At 32.1% G+C, this 17,919-nt stretch overlaps 2 protein-coding genes across 2 annotated transcripts in view; one reads left to right on the top strand and one right to left on the bottom strand.

The window, feature by feature from the left end:
* Positions 1-4,906, top strand: part of LOC146995487 (uncharacterized) — a 123,319-nt gene extending 118,413 nt beyond the window's left edge. The window contains exon 2 of the mRNA XM_085824128.1: positions 4,130-4,906. The gene's annotated coding sequence lies outside the window, so the exon portion shown is untranslated. The remainder of the gene's footprint in view (positions 1-4,129) is intronic.
* The window catches only part of LOC118205325 (nose resistant to fluoxetine protein 6-like), a 56,768-nt gene that overhangs the window by 25,185 nt on the left and 13,664 nt on the right, over positions 1-17,919 (bottom strand). Inside the window, exons 5-11 of the mRNA XM_085824127.1 lie at positions 15,822-15,904; positions 12,974-13,150; positions 11,623-11,728; positions 9,988-10,080; positions 7,827-7,992; positions 4,920-4,999; positions 1,376-1,498 (exon numbers count right to left, since the gene is read on the bottom strand). Of these exons, the coding sequence (XP_085680253.1) occupies positions 1,376-1,498; positions 4,920-4,999; positions 7,827-7,992; positions 9,988-10,080; positions 11,623-11,728; positions 12,974-13,150; positions 15,822-15,904 (828 nt within the window). The remainder of the gene's footprint in view (positions 1-1,375; positions 1,499-4,919; positions 5,000-7,826; positions 7,993-9,987; positions 10,081-11,622; positions 11,729-12,973; positions 13,151-15,821; positions 15,905-17,919) is intronic.

Raw genomic sequence — 17,919 nt, 5'->3', positions numbered from 1 at the left:
TTGTTAGCAGGAAGTCTCGTACCACGTGCTCGGATCCAGTTAGGAATACCCATTTCTTACTAAAACGAGTACCATCTGCACCCGACAGCAATTTTTAATTTTTCCTCAACTTTCCGACTTGCAACGGGTGACAAAAGGCAGATCAAGAAAGCGATTCTAAATAAAATATCCTGCGCAGATATTCTGTCTATATAACACTTTACTGCCACGTTCAAGAGCAATATCACAATGACAATAGCCGAAAACTGCAAAGGAAAAATATTTTTTAAATTGCCGCTTTTTTAATCACTCGTGCAAGGAACATTCGCTCATTTTATTAATTTTATCTAATTCCAGATCTGTTGTACATTCCCCTTAGAAGTCGAATCTGAACAAAAAAATTACTGTCCTACAAAGTAACGTTCATTCATTTGCATCGAGTCCTTAGCGAACTATAAAAGGATTTAACTAGACTATCCTTCTGCAAAGGAATCTTTGTAGAAATATTTTTTCTCGGCACTCGGAATGACAGCAAAACTTTCCATCTTTCATTTCAAAGAGCCAGAAGCAGAACAGTTATGCCATAGGAATAATTCGATTTTGGCAACCGAAGTCAAATGAAATAAGAGATATCGCTTTTTTTTTTTAATTTTTTTTTATGAAATCTTCTTTTGGACATTAATCAAACTAGTATTTACAAAACTTTGATTTAACGTGTTTGATATTCTAAAATTTAGAATTCAAATCACGAAAAGAAATGCTGATACATTTAAATTTTCGAATCTCAAGTCTTCTCTCGAGTCTTTACCAAAGTTCGAGTATTCGAATGTCCCATTCCTAATTAACACCATCTTCATTTCAGAATGTCTTAAATCTTAATGAATTTTGCCTGTATATTTTATAATCATGACAATATAAATCTCAATCTTTTATAAATGTTTTCTGTAATATTAAGTGTTATTAATTCAATCGAACTTTTGTTCTTAATTTGGGATCGTGTTCATGATATAACTTATACGTTCATTGCTTCATCTATTGGCTATGCTAGATTATATTTATTCGATCTGGCAGCTACAACAAAGGTAATTTTAATTTTATCTTAAACATTATGATCATTTAAACAAGTTACCTATTATTTCTAATATAATTTCCATATTTGAGTTTTTTATTGCATATAAATGGCATCAGTAAAAATAGTATAATCAATTATCTTACACCTGATTCTTCCTGAAACCTGATTTTTTAAACCTGAATAAACATTCTTAAACTCGTTTAAACAAGTTACCTATATAATCTCAATATATGCGTTTTTATTTCATATAAATGGCATCAGTAAAAATAGTATAATCAAATTTCTTAAAACTGTAATGAGAAAGTAATAATTACGAATACTTACTGCTTGTCTGTGTACGACGTGACAAGCGAAGGTGGGAGATTATAAAACCACGTATAAAAAGCTGAGAACGCAATAGACATCAAAATAATGAACGCATTTAAGGGTATACCAAACCTGGGCCATCTGAAACAGATTTATATTTTAAATTAGAACTTAAACACGCATTACGAATCTAAAATGTGACGATGATTAAAAAATAAGCTACATTTAACTGCTTCAAATTTGTGGAGCAGCTAGAAAATATAAATTAATACAAATATGTCATACTACTTTTCAACATATCTACCCATTTTCTGCAATCATTTATCTGAACATTCTAGCAAATGTTTGTTTCCGAGATGACAGAAATCTGCTCTAGGTCATGGAATCATTGTAAAATAGCTGTTCATATCTGTTCATCAATGCAAACTTTAATGTACCCAAACATTAACTCCTATACTTTTTCCCGAAATTATAGCATATATCATTACCCTGCAGCCTCAGTCCATTTCTGACCGATGTTGATTTCCTTTATGCTGGTGAATATTAATTAAGTCTGCGCTGCTATGCTCAAATAACTTTCCTTACTGGCATGATGTTTTTTCCCTAATAATCTCTAAACTTTCAGTTCCAACTTTAATACGGTTAATAATATTTTCCCACAAGACTCGCAGTGTTTCTCATTCTTTGACATACGTCCATAACGAGTCATTTTACTTCCTTGCTATAATCTATGGCTATGAAAGTGTTTCCGTACAAAAAAGGTGAACTGGGGTGATGTACCATTTTATTGAACGTTTCTGCCATATGATAGCAAAAGTTGTAATTTAGGGTTGAATCCCTCACAAATCTGATAAGCAGAGACAGTAAGAAAGAGTTAGATATTTTCGAGAATTATTATCTGAGCTTATCGGAAAATTAAAAAAAAGTTAAAAATTTTGTGGCTCTAAGAATATTTTTTACATCTGGAAATGTAGAAGTTAATGAGTGAGAGAAGTAAGCTAGTCTGTATAAATAATGGCATAAACATTTTTGAGAAAAATTTAATTATTTGTATTTTGGAACCTCAGGAAATGAATTTCGGTCGGATTCAATGCGTGATACTAGAAACTAAAATAACGTATATCTTTTAAAGAACACAAATGATATTAGCAATAACCAGATTAAATTGAATTTACATGCAATATAAAAAATAATAATTAAATTGCCTAAAACAGAGAAAAATAATTCATAAGAAGAAAGAGTCTAACATGTCATTTTACAAAGACTTAAAATTAGCCGAAATTGTTCATACACTTGCAGCAGAGGGGAATTTATAATATATTTTACTTAATAGTTCTATATTCAAAATTTCGAATGAGTAAATTACAATATATTTTCATTCTTATTTGGAATGAATACAGGGTGAATAAAAAATACGTTGTAGAAATGTAAGGGCAGACACAGATGACCGGACAATTTTGTAACGGAATGTGCGTACGGAAATGACATATGTATTATATACAGTTACATAAAATAGGTAAGAAACATAGATAAATACTAAGAAGCTAAAAGAAATAAACATTTTATTGATTCACCTTTTTACAGAAGGTGCTTGAAAATAAGTGCTTCTCAATAATATAGGATTCCCAGTAGCGGTAAATATATTTGAATACTTAGCGATTCGCCAGTTGCTGCTCGGGAATCATTTTCCGTACATGCTTTGAACAGGTACACGGAAAATTATGGAGGACACTAGCGATGTACCATGGATCAACTGGTAATACCTTATTGTACTAACTAAAAAAATTACAAGGTTTATAAGAGTTCACAAAGAAAGGTTGGGGAAATGAGTAGCTGAAGTTTTCTAAAGGATCTAGAGTTTTTACCTATGGTACACTGCGCAGTCTCATCGTACACCCTGCATCCAGTATTCGTTAAAATCAATGAATTAGGGCATAAAGAGATTGCAATATAGTTCCAATGCAATTTGAAATTCACAAATAAAATTGAGACCATCTGCTTCCATGTAGCGTGATGGCGTCCGTTTTTACACACATTCCTAAAGGCCAATGTCCAGTCGGAAATATATACCCGAGTAAGTAACACTCGACGTGTGCGGCGCCTACATCAGTCCAACTATACAAGGATACATATCGTTGGCAGGTTAAACAGATGTCTTCATCGCCTCCGGCAGAAGTCTGAATCAGTGCTTTGTTTATTTCTATAACATATGCCGGGAACCGTTTAGAGCTTTTGCTACTATTTTAACAAATATAGTTTAGGATGCAACACCAATTTCAGATCATAATATCCTGCTGATTTCTCTATAAATGATGAAATTGTTTTCGGTAATGTAAGTTATTTGTTATTGTAAGCTGTAAAACATTAATTTTTTTTTACCTTTTTCAAATTCTATGTACATTTGATCATATTTCTAATTTTCTATTGTTTATGATTTTTTACCCTTTAAACTTGGTCTAACTAATTCATCGCTTTGATCATTTACCGAAACGTTAAATTTGGCGTGGATCATCAGATTGTAAGTTTGAATCCAGCTGACTTTTCCACTAAAGGCAAATACTTTATGAATTTTAATTGACATAATTCTGAAAATATAAAATTTTTTAAACGTTTTACATGTAATGTTTCATAATTATATGTAAAATATAATAATTGTGTATCAATATATTAATTATTTGTATATAAATTTTATATTAATTATCTAAATATAATTATTAGATTTTTAAAGTTATTTATAGTGATAAATTTCTCTTTTCTCTTGCATGTATTTAGAATCGGCCAAACTCCAGTACCAAGAGAGAAAATGATCCATCTGCTTCAGGAAATTAACGACCTCCTAGAGCGAAAGTTTTGCTCTTCCCTTGCACACTGCAGGGAGTTTTCACACTTTCCGAAGAAAGCATTTAAAACGTCTCCCTTTTCAAAAACTGAGAGGTTATTACTCAATTTCATTTTTCGAAACCAACTAGTAGCCAACAGACACAGAATTGGATATAACAAGAACAAGTAAAGAATATCTAATAAGTAGACTAATTACTCGAATAACAGTAATAAATGCAAGAACTAGCAAAGAAAAGGTCTTCGTAAACACAAATATTGCCATTAGAATCATCTTTCCTTAATTACAAGAGCAAATAGTATTATAAATTACCTTTAAAGTTTTCTAGAAATATTTTTGGTTAAAAGTAAGCATGTAAATGTTTATAGAAATTATCAGTTTGATATATTTGTTTCCGAAGAGCTGGATATGTTATAAATTACAATAGTGATATTAAAAATATATTTTCATAGCTTCTAAATTACTAGAATTAGATAAGCTAGATAAAGGTTTAATTTGAAAAGTAAAGTGTTCTCTGACATACATCACGCTCTTCTCTTCAACTGCTCACAGCAAAACAAGTCTCTGAGTAATAACTGCTTTTGGCAGTCCCATGCAACGCCATTGTATATAACACCCCCGCTATCTACCACAACGCATGGTACGTACCTAGTCTCCGCGGAACAGCGTTACCAAAATGTTATTTACAATTCATATATGCGCTAAAACAAATAGAATACTTACTTCAGAAGGACTGGTATGGTAATCTGTGAAGCCAAATACAGTTGCATATCAACAGCCAAGTACCAAAAATGACCAAGGCACTAAAATAATATAAAATCAGAGCAAAAAGTGCACAGGTTTTAATTTATATAAGAAACGATTCTATACAGAAAGAGGAGAGTGGATAATCAAGTAGTATGCGATATAGAGCTTTTATTTATTTATTTTCTTGTTTTTAGATTGCGCGTCTAAAATGGGCAGTTATTTAAATCGTTTCCTTTTGCCGTTATTTTATCGTGCGTTCAAATATGAAAGTTATTAATTGTTTTTTTTTAATTTTATGATGCTATAATTGTTGCGTTATGTAACTACTGAAATTTAATTTGGCTAACGAAAAGAATAAGGGGGACGCGAAATATTACGATTTCCATGTATGCTAATGATTTTACAGCACTAAACCTACTTTCGCATTGCTTCGTAATAATTTTATGCTGGCAATGTTTTGATAAGAAGAATAAATGTTATGTAACAGTAATGTGACAGCACTGATATAATAGTATTGTATCACATAATCTATACAATGTTTAGTCTGCACAATGCCTAGACTATGTGAAATGTCGAATTTATATAATTCTGTGACTTTCTAACTATTTTTTAGCAATTCTGTGTACCTCTTTCCTAAAAATCTCATTCAGATCTTCATTAGATTCTTTAGCCTGCATATTTTATATTTTTCGGTGAATGAACGGGGATTTTGAGTAATTCGTTAAAGATAAGGCTAAAAGTCTATGATATGAAGCAACACTTGAAGATGTTTCTGTTAATTTGAATCTATGGCGCTTTAGTTGTAATAAAGCTACTCACGCTTATTAAAGATACTAATAATTAGCAGCAAGAAACAGGGTAAATGAGCTTAATTTAGCCCGACTGCCATTTTGGAAGTCCAGTAGAACGTTTCCTTTCAGCTGCAAGAGCAAAAGTAGCGACAGAACTGTTTAACTGATAACAATAGATTAAAAAAATTCAAGAAATTTCTAGATAAAAGGTAGCAAAACAAAGCCACTGATGCTATTGTCTGAAAATGTTATTAATTTCGTTAGTTAGTGTGGAGTCCCTCGAAAACATTGCGGTGAAAATATCGAGAAAACAACGTCGTACAAGTACATCATGGAAGAAAATTTCTGAGGAATTTCGAATTTCTGAGGAAAAAAGACTTGCGTGGTAAACATTTAACAATCTTAATAAGAGGACCATTCATGAGCAGACCTCATTTGGCAGGATACATAAATGTTTTCGCCTCCGTCCGTTACTTTTTTTTTAAATTCTTAATAAGCTGTTTTGATGATGTGGCATGTTCACATGGTCACATCATCTTGACCGCACATGTTACTTTCGCCGAATTCCCAAATGTATCCGTCTTCTGTTCCACACATTTGTGTAAAACTGTGTTATAATTTTACACAAATGTATGGTTACAAATCAAGGAAAAAATAACTTATTGGCATATCTGTGTGTATATTTATTAATTTTGACTAGGATTGCAGAATTTGGTGGTAATTTTATTTTTTAATTAACCCAAATAAGTAAAAAGCGTGAACCCAAAGTGATTATTTTTCAGTTATATATAAATAAAATGTTGAGTTTAAAATTAGCAACTATAATGCTAAATTATAAATCCTCTAAAAATTTTTAAAAGGTACATGTTACAATAATATGTGAATGACAAAAAAAATTATTTTATTTAAAACATTTTGGCGTTTGAACATAAAATAAAAGTAACGAATATTCTATCAAGGGTATCGAAATACGTATACAATTTAAAAGACATAGTAAGATATTTTTCATTCTTTAAGCATAAGATTTTTTGCTAAAATCTATATTATTGTAGTTCAGCAGCTTAGAATTTTAAAAAAAGAAATTCATAATGAAAATTGCTGTTGTTAGTTATCGAAAAATAACCAAGATGTGATTTTTGCGTAAATGTCACTAAACTATCAAATTGCTATTATCCATCACACAATAAATGTTTCTTTTATGCGGAAATGTCCCGTTTTTCGATTTGTATTGAACTGTCATGTGTGGAAATACTATCGAAGCGCTGTCAAGTGAGCTTCTGAATGTAAACAAAAAACACCCCATCTGGAGACCGAAGCTTCGAAGCAGTGCTTCACTCATAGTACCGGCTTGTTCCCTCCTTCCTTTCTTACGTCCATGGTTAACTATTAATGGTAATTTTTCATGAGAAGTATAGTCTAAAAATATTAGTTAAAGGAAGATGAGTAACAGCATGATGTCATTTATATTAAAAATGTTTAATTAATTATTAAATTGTAAAATATTTTCTTTCACCTTTGTTAATTTGATATTCTTTTAGTAAAAATTAATTCTTGTTTTGTTTCAGTTTCTTCATCTTCCTAGAGTGTCATTAATATTTTCACGTATTGTTGTTGATTTCATAGTTCATGTACTGAATGTTGATTTCATAGTTATGACGAATCGTGTCAGCTACATAACATTTCAGTAAGTAATTTAGATTAATTGGATTACGGTAAAGCAGTCTAGGCATTTCTATTTAATGGAAGGTATGTCTTTGTGAAAAGCTTTCTCAGGAACTTACTCGCATTCACATTATGCACTAAGAAAATCTGGAACACCTATCTCATTCAGTCAGCTCGCTCACCGGGTCGAAATATCAGTATTCGACTATTATTAAAAACAATATAGTTTCCAATAATATTTCCCTACTAAACTGGTCAACAGCGGCTGAGCGGCGAAGTCACTGAACACTGGTTGTTCGACCTGGTGAACAAGCTGACTGCACAAGATTTCGGAGATTTTTTTGAGTAATTTTCGCTGCAGAGGAAAGGAAAATCTCGTCTTTTGGTCAATAATGATTGTGTAATGAAAACATATTTGTTTTATACTTACCGATTCGCCTACTGGAAACAAATTATTTATGAAAAGGATATTTCTCCACCATTTCTCGTCACAGCCTCTTGCGTAGTCATAAGATATTGATGAGAACATAGGACCATTATTTAAAGTTTGCAGCACCATGACAAAAAATATAGCGTAGATATATGCTGGATATATTCTACAAAAACACATAATTTTAAGTCTGAAATGTCAATGCAATTCTAACAATGCTTAAGTATTACTTATTATTCTATTTTATTAGTATTACTTATTATTCTATTTATATCAATATTTTAAGGCTTAAGTATTACTTAAAATATTGATATAAATAGAAAACTTAAAATTGTAAATATTAAGCTGTCTTTTGGCAACTGTACTTATAATTCTTATTGCATACTGTTATCATAACTCAAGCCCACCAGCGGCCGAGCGGTAAAGTCGCTGAACACTGGTAGTTCGGTCCGAGGTTCGAATCCCGCGAACGGGCTGGCTGCATGGGCGTTTTCGTAGTTTTCCCCATGTGTAACGTGTATACGAGCCAGTTTCCCTTAGAAAGTCCTCCACGAAGGCATCCCTCCCCTTAGGCAGATAGCCCTCGAGGCTTTTCCATAATCACACATACACACACATTTATTATAACTCAAAGAGTATACTGAGATTATTAAACAGATAAAATATTGATATAAATAGAAAACTTAAAATAAAATTGTAAATATTAAGCTGTCTTTTGTTAACTGTACTTATAATTCTTATTGCATACTGTAGAATTCAAAGAGTATATTGAGATTATTAAACAGAATCGGAATGCAAATAACCTTGAAAATTGAAATAATATGCTTATAAATAATACATATTAACACTAGCATCGCAGCATTTTCGGTTTCCCTCTAAGTACGGTGAGTGGCAATTTAGTTAGTGGAGAATATTTATTATTTTTGAAATTTTTAATAAAATATATTAAAATTTAGTTCATTAAATTAATTTTTGTTACGAGATTAACAATCATAAAAAAATCTAGTTTGTTTTTATTTAACAGAACATAACAACAATTTCTCTATTACAATAAAAGTCCTCAATATTAATCTTATACGCTTAACAAAATTTTTTAAATTTAGATTTGGTTGAATAATATATATATTTTTAAATAACATACGAGTATATAGAGTTTTAAAAGTAAAATAAATTGCTTACGTAGAAATTTAAAATTAAAATAATTCATCTTTGCATAAAATTAGTAACGCAACAACCTTGAGTTCGCTTATATTTAGTCAAGATCTCAGTCGATTTCAAGGGCACACAGGTACAGACACCTCATCGTCAGGAGCAAAGAAATCTGCAAGACTGCAAAGCAAGATCTTAGATCTTCGCTTTAGTAAAATCTGTACGGCCTGAAAAGGCCTTTTACTAGTGTCTGTTTCATAATTCCCTAGGGCTTCAAAAGAAGAAAAAAATAAAAGCCCAATTTTGGCATGTGGACCCTGGAACATGTTGGTAAAGACCGGCTTATAGACTTTCGGACTTTAACCGGTTAGCATGGCAAAATTTCTGCCCTAAGGTGATGGTAATAGTTTGTAACGGAAGCGTTAAAGAGCGAAATGGCGAAATGCAAAAGCACGTTTCAGGTATTCTGTTGGCCGTGGAAATAAAGTAGACTGCCTCATCTCTGTTGGGAAAAAAATTCCGGAGCCGTAACGCCACCTATCAGTAAAAATAGTAACGAAATTGAAAAATTAAGGTAATAGAATTTTAAAAGCGTTAGAAAGGACAGTACTGGACTTAACTAATCAGTTTACTAAGCAAATTAGATCTCTGTATATGTGGAAAGCTTCAAGAAAATCCAATTCACAATTGAGAAGGCTTTTTTTTTTCCTTCCCTTTTTGCAGGCCCAGAGTCAATTGATGAATTGGATTAGAAATTCTCTGAGGTTTTGAGAGTCACGAATGTTTAAAATAATTTAAACACTTTAAGTAATCCTAATGTTTTCAAACAAACTCAGAAAATTTTTGCTGAACATCAAGAGTTCGGTACTGCTGGTATACATGTGACACATGCAAACTGACCAAAATTCAAGAACATAGAGTTGTGAACACTTTGATATCCAATAGTCATTATGAATTTATGTATAATAACTTATTATTCGTAATTTTATCAATATTAGATTTGTACTCTTACCTCCACATACGATAAAATATGTACACGAAAACATTCGATTGTCGTTTCTTAATTTCAAGTTCTTTTACTCTCGAATAGCAGTTGAGCAATCCTCTGAAAATTTTAATAAGCACAATTTTAGAAAACATGAATGAAAAAAGACGTTTTACTTGATTTAGAAATAATAAATTAAAGTTTCTGGGTCATGAATCCTAAAGTAATAGATTTTTCACCAATATAGAGTTTGTTCACATGTTTTTTAGACGATTTTCATTGTATTTACAGAAATATTTTACCTAAACTTTTGTGTTTTAAATGTTTTGTTTTATAACAATTATTTTTAATATCTTTATAAACCATAATTTCCAAGACTTTGCAGTATCGGGAAAGGTATTTTATCTCATATTCCAAGGAGTGTTGTAGATCGACGTCTGGGCATCAGCTTTTTAACATTCGGAAAGCGCAAAAATCCATGGCTATCGGGAGATTTAGTAGGGATAATGGGTGATGAGCTACTTGCTTTGACTTGATGCAGTTCTACTGAGTGATGGCAATGTGGGTAAAGAGAAGATATTTCATATTTGAAAATCTGGGTTAACATATTGGTACGGATTTTGTATCTATTTAGTTATTTTTAGTAGAATTTGTAATTACAATTGTTTCATTTTCCCCTGCAATATTGCACGCGCGACAAGTTTTAAGCGAAACCTACGCCGAAAAAATAAAAATACAGGAGCGCGCGCATCTAACATTTAATAAATAGATATCTGGCAATTGTACGCTTTGCTATCTAATGTGATGAACAACCAAACTAAAATGTGATGAACGACAATTATTCGACTCCTGGATTTCGTTTGCTGGGTATTGACTTCTTTCCAGTCGTCCCGGGGAGAATGTATGCAATTATAGCGCTCTTTAGTCCAGGCTGTTATGGTATAACGAACAGCATATTTAACTGGAAGTTTAGAGATCTGTGCTTCGAATCACATAACATAATTTATTTTGAATGTTTCCACGTACAAAATGTCTAATGTCCCTCCTGAGGCATCTAGACTAAAGTGGTGGACTACAGTCCGTCGACAAGTAGATTTAGTTACTGGGTCTCATCTTTATTCCCAGTCATCTTCTAAATGGGAAAGAATATAGGCAATTATCGCATTCCTCCATACTTGCTGTTGTATTGTAACTAGTGGCATAATCAATTAGCATTTTGAAAATACTAGTTCAAATCTCGTGAAGAGCGCATCTCAGCCAGTACAGTGATTAGTGACCCTGACTGCGGTAGCGATGGGCCCGGATTCGAAACTCGGAGAATGCAGGGTTGTAGCTCTCCGTCCCATCAGGGAAGCAACATTGGCCACCTATTAGGTGCTTGCATGATGAAATGGCCTCCACTTCCGGCCTTGTTGTGACGCATAGCTATCAAATAAAGCGCTTGCCATTATATATAAAAAAATCTCGGAAAGTACAGCTGAACTATTATCTTTCTTGGCAAAAATTATCTGATGTCTCTATAACCTGTTAAGTTTGAAAAGTAAAGGGCAAATTACTTTATCAAGAGTTGCTGAATTCTGCATTCGCAAATCTGTTGGATTAACAAAAACACTAATTCGAAATTTATTATAAATGATTCATCATGGATTATGAATTTCTTACCCTATGAAAAGAAACGTTGATACAGACAGAACTCCACTGGTGATAACTTGCTGCATTAGATGTGAAAAATAGTTGGAAAAGCTTCCATAAACATAAATTAAATTCCCTAAAACACAAATTACAGTGTCACAGTTAGCCATTTAATCACATCAATTGCATTTACTTACTATATATGAAATTTGTAGCATCAGTCAAGATCACTTAAACTCTTTATTAATAAAATAACCGAAAGAGACACTTATATTTTTCGATTTCGTAGAGTTATTTTTCTTAAATAGAAAATTAAAAAAGAATGTTAAATTTCGTTTAAACTAGGTAAGAAGTGAAGTGCGAGTAAAGCAAAATTTTAAGCAGAATATAATAAAAATTTCAAATATCTATCGTATGCTATAAATTAAAATTTGAAGTTTAACTTTCGGAATGCTGTTGCGGACTATACAAAGTTTAGTATATTCTAGATTTACGGTAAGTATGCAAGTTAAGTGTTAGAGTAATAGACCTGATTGATGTTAAAATTCAGATTTCATTTTGTAGGTTTTATGTTCATTAATCTCTTAACCCATTAGTTTGCTGCACTATCACTTCTGCTTTCTTCGGCTCCCACCAGTATGCAAATTCCTTATATATATATATATAAACAGATTTCTAAATTTTAGTAGAAAGTCTTTTTTCAGTAACCGCTGACCGTCTTAATATCATTTTTATACATTTTCTAGTTTTATTTGAATCAGCTTTAGCCTTTGCTGTCTCCGCCGGCGTGCGTCGCGGGCCTGAGAGAAACGTACAGGCGGAATTTCACATTCTAATGTACTTCAGTTTCTTTCTAACGTTTGTGTTCTGTTATTTCCTGAATTAGAGAATACCTTCCCCCTTTTTCTATTTTTTTACACCAGCTGTGTAAGTTGTTAAGTTGAAAATCTAAAAAAGGTTTGTTTAAACCTTCTTCCCAGTTAGTGCTACTTTACTGGACGATCTAGAACTGTTCGATAAATCGCCTGGATGTCTATTCCGAAATAGAATTTAATACCAGTTGTTGTAGCAGATATGACCCGTACAACGTTTCCGGATATGGATGTTATTTTTTTTATTCTTATTTCTAATTTTAAGGAAAGAAATTTGCTTTTAATTCTCATTTTAAATCTGGAATCAAAGATTATTTGCATAACCCTTCGCTGTTCAACCTAAAAAACCAAAAGCTGATTTATAAATAAATATGCATAAAACTGAGAATAGGCAAGACAACAAAGATTATGAATAATAAAACTCTAAAAGTGCAATCTGTCATATTTTTTTTCATAGCATAATATTTAATCTGGTTTCCAAATGAAATTGGAATTCATTACTATATTACTTTGAAGTGGAAAAGCAGCGAGAGATGCCAAGTACGTATGAGAAAAGACAATCCAAGCCATGGCGAGAAATCTCATTCCATTCAAGAATGCGAAGGACTTATTTGCCACTTTAGTACTGAAGAGTTTCTGGAAGCTCGTTACGAAGGAAAATGCCATCAACAGTTTCAAAGTTTTACCTGCATGTAAATAAATAAATAAATGGGAGCAATTAATTTAGCTACAGAACAGAAAAGAAGAACATATTTCATCCATACAACAAATGCAAGGTCTATCAGAAAATATATACACTCTTTAAGAGATGATATCAGCTTATTAGTTTCAAAATTGTAGTCTAGAATAATGGAATCAAAATGTGTACTCGAGAAATAATCAAATCAAACTCATAACAGAATCAAAAAATTTTTATGTCATTAGTTCTTAATGGTAAAGGATAAAGTAGAATAATTAATGATTACTGGGGTAAAAAGTAAAGTTCTTTACATTCATAAAGTCTCATTGGATTCTCTGATCAGAGAACTTTAAAGAAGAGGCTATCAAAAATTTGATTTTAACATGTTTGCGTTGAGGCCAACAATAACCCAAATAGAAACGAATACTTAGGTTTGATTTTGGTACCTTAATAACCTAAAATTGGATAAAAGATAAATGTTGACTTACCCATGTATAGTGCCATAAAAGAATGTTTAACTTCTGCGCCTGCGGAACACGTATTTATTCAGAACATTAAAGGTGTAGTAAAAATTAAGACATATTTGGTCGGAAGAGACCTAGATAGCACCAGTCGCATACTGATATTCGCAAGTTCGTCGTCATGGAACAGAACATCGAAGGAAGTGAAATCTTGAAACAAAAGCCACTATTTAAATTTCGACGTCATGCTTGTAGAATATTATTGGTTTTGGTAGCAGAAAAAGAAAATTTCCGCAGATATTTTTAACAAAATGCTCTGCTTGATCGATCTCGTAACAGTGGCGTAAAAATTTATCACTGGATTTCAATTCTGAATTTAGAAATTCCTCTTCATCCTAATAGTGTATGAGACAAAAAAAAAGTAACTTGACGAATGAATATTTAACACACTCACAGGTATGAAAATAATATGAACAAGCACGAGTATTTGTTAATGAAAAATGTGGTGCCGAATCGGCGTAGAAAAAAGTTGCACGTCTTACAGTCTTCATTTAAGGGTGCGAGCTAACACTGGAGAAGAAGAGAGAGATGACCAAGCCAAGAATTATATTTTATGGGGTCTGCGATTAGCAAACACTTGCCTCCACATCAGAAATCGTAATGCAAAAAATTTGAAAATGCATAAAATTTAGAAATGGAAAAAACTAGAGGGAGCCACGCGAGAAAATTTAGGTAGAGGAAAGATATTAAGAACCATGAAGGTGTTTTGTATTTTTAAGATTTTTAGAATTTTTTCGTTTGCTGCTTTTATATTTTAGAATTTTTTGTTTGTTTTTTTATATTTGGTATACACATTAGTTGACAGAAAAGCAATTAAAGATTAATATTTGGTGGCTTGGCAATAGTGTCTAATCAAAAGTTTATTAACCTTTTGAGGCCGGGGCTTTGGTAGCAGTAAAAGCTACCAAAGGACGGGGAATCTTGAGCCGAATGCTTTCCCCCCTTTTAGAAATCACCTCCTATTTGCAACAAAGATTCTTGTGTGTAGTTTAATGTATTCTCAGAGGGGTGCATCTATGTCGCAAAAGGAAGACCTTTGAAAGAGATAAGTGGTTAAAATCCCAGGGACATCAAACTTGACATTTCACATCATTTTTCAGCCTCGAAAATGGGGGAAAAAGACATGGCCACTAAAGTGGACAACCCCGTCTTTTCAAAGAGAGTACTCTATGGCCACTATAATGGCCATCCCGTCTTCAAAAGGTTAAGTCAAAGTTCTCAAGTCATAAAGTTCGCGAGGAAGTTTCCAGGCCAGAATTTAATTCTGCGGGTATGATGTGATTCGTAGGGAACAGACTGATAACTATTCAAAGTGAACAAACAAACTGATATTTATGCGAAGAGACATCTTTTTCAAATCGTTGATGTAATAAGTAAAGATGGCATTTTTAGCATGTAGCAGAAGCTCCGGAAATGGCGACCATCATCGTTGACGTAGTTACAGGAACTGAAATGGCTGGAGGCTGGTTTCCTCTTTAGCAATCGGATAGATTCCATATTCTCGGCCACGGTCTGCTTATAGACTTTTATCCAATGCCCGTTGCCACAGTCGAAAAGGAGTTTGGAATGAAAATGTGAGAGCTTGCCTTCGCACGTAACATGTGTTTATAATATTGTCAATCATAATTTATTTAAGAAGAACGATACAGAATTTGAAAACGTGATTATGCTCTTTAAAATCAAACAATTTCCCCCTTTATGTAAAATATTATAAAGTTTAAAAATTAAACTATTGGGATAGTTAGGGGATTAGAACAGTTTACGTTGTACGGTTTCATGGTTAACCAGTTATTCTATTATTTTTCCTTTTAATGTTGATTGTATTCTAATGAGAACTTTCTAAGAAGAACACACTCTTTGAAACATATTCTCATATATAATGTAATGCATGAGGCAAGCCATAAAATAAACTATCATTTAGCTTATTTTGCGAGAAGTGAAACTTGGATGACCTATTAGCGTCAAACAACTTTATTCACTCAACCATTTGTGGGGGTTACCAAAGTAATTATATGTTTTACAGTCGGGTATACACAACGGAGCTCAAATGAAGTAGTAAGGTTTATATACTGGTTTATCAGTGTTATGAATAAAATACAGTATCTGTTTACAGTAAATACAAAGAATTATTAATTTCATTAAACTTCTTTCACTTACTTCTTATAATATTTTTGTGTTGTATACACAAGTGCATCGTTGTTGCAAAAGCTACCAAGAAAGTCGCTAGGGCATAAAAGAATCTGAAATATATATTAAAAACATTAAACTTCGTATTAAAGAAACGTTAAATTATAAGATCAATTTAGAAGCAGAAATAACTTATATCATTTTAATATTTCATCGTTATCAGTAACAGATTTACAGGATCTTGCAAGTCGTAATGATGATCAGATTTTTAATCAATTTTTAAAAAAAATAAAAACACTTTGAGTGTTAAGAAGAGAACCTCAGAAATGTTCCATTGGGATTATAGATCCCTCATTTTTGTAATCTATTATCGATAGTAATCAATAAACTTCTACATCCCTGGTTTATTACCTTATTTATACTTGGCGAATATTCCACTTATATTTATCTTACTTTCTTAAGCATAGTAAACAAATTAAGCTTTCTGTGCACAATTCAAATTTATAAAGCTATTTAATATTAAAATTACTAATTCCATACTTCCAATTATATTCGCTTTAGAAACCTGAAGATAAATTCTTTTGTTTTCATTACAAGTATAAAATGAAATTCCCTCTGAATACAACTTTTACCTCTGATAACCACCTTTACCCGGTCATGAGTTTTTTTACCCGCTATATTACATTGTGATTTAACACTAACATTACGGAATTTTCAGTTTCCCTGTAAGTGCTGTGTGCCATCATTTTGACTCCAGCTTAGTTAGTGGAATAAATCTGGATTTTAAAGAGTTTTTAATAAAATATTTGTAATTTAATTTATTAAATTTACTTTGGTTGCAGGATTAAAATTCTTCATTTTTTTAAAATCTGCTTTATCTTTTGTTCACTTTCATGGTAACAATATCTGTTTTTTAACATCTTTTCCGAACTAAGGATATCCATTTACAAAGTATTCATTTTTGTATCAGCTAAAATACAAAGTTTTTGCTGAATTGACAGGGATTTTTGTCATGAACTGAATAAAACAGCATCTTTTCTTTTGTAAAAACAAATGTTCATCAATTTTATATTTGCCTGTGCTTTATAACATAATAGACAATTCTCAATTAAATGGATCATCTTGCCGTCTAGTTTACTTCAAATCTAAACGCAAATATTTCATTTTTTACAAGAACGTGTCTGTAGGCATTGTTTTATTAAAGAATTCTATGCTCTAGGATTTGAATCATATACTCAAAATGGAAAGCCCGTTGGCGCTTACAGTACCACATTCATGTAAAAGAGGAATAAAAGCATCTAAATCATCAAGTGGCAAGCTTCAGTTTAGTTTTCCCGACTATTGATGTGCCTGGGCTTAAGTGCATTGTTGTATTTGATGCAATACGTTTTCATTGACAAAAGATCTCCATGCTCTACTTACGTCCCTATAAATTAATTTTCACTTACCAAACCTAGTTGGTTCATCTGCGTTTGTTTCGCAAACCATTTTGAAAAGGAATCTTTTATGTGAATTTGCTGAAATAATTTCCCTTTTCCATACTTACCATCATTTGATGTCTATTCATCTTTTGACTGCATCATTTCCAAATACATCTAATTTGTCTTAATTTTCTTATATTGGACTGTGGCTTGTTCCATATCTTTATCGGCTTTTTGAACCGCGATTACTCATCCTCGACTAAATGTTCATTCAATGTTAAATCCCTAACGCCCTTAATTATCTTATTCAAGAATTTTATTTTTGGAATCGATACAACATAGAACAAATAGAAGTAATTTGATGAATTGGGGGTTTCAATTATTGTATTTGTAATAATCTGATCTCCGTCAGGTGAAATAAAATAAATTCATGTGTTACCTTCTCCAGGAGAACTAATTTCTGAACCAGAATTGTCATCGGATAATTCTTGTAAACTTTTATAAAATTTTCTTCTCTTAGATATTTTCCTCCAACGGTGTTACATGATATGATTAATAGAGAAATTTTACAGATAAAAAGGGGTCAAGCCTAGAACAGTTGCAAGTGAAATAGAGGTGTAAGACTGAAGGAAGCTAAGAAGTTAATAATACATTTAGATATGATACATGAAACCATTTGAGGCAGTAGCAGTTTAAGAAGAGGAACT

This window comes from Stegodyphus dumicola, chromosome 9, assembly GCF_044657685.1.
Source record: "Stegodyphus dumicola isolate Sdum_Otavi_A_Nest chromosome 9, ASM4465768v1".
Taxonomy (NCBI): domain Eukaryota; kingdom Metazoa; phylum Arthropoda; class Arachnida; order Araneae; family Eresidae; genus Stegodyphus; species Stegodyphus dumicola.
This window is presented reverse-complemented; position numbering and strand designations above follow the sequence as displayed.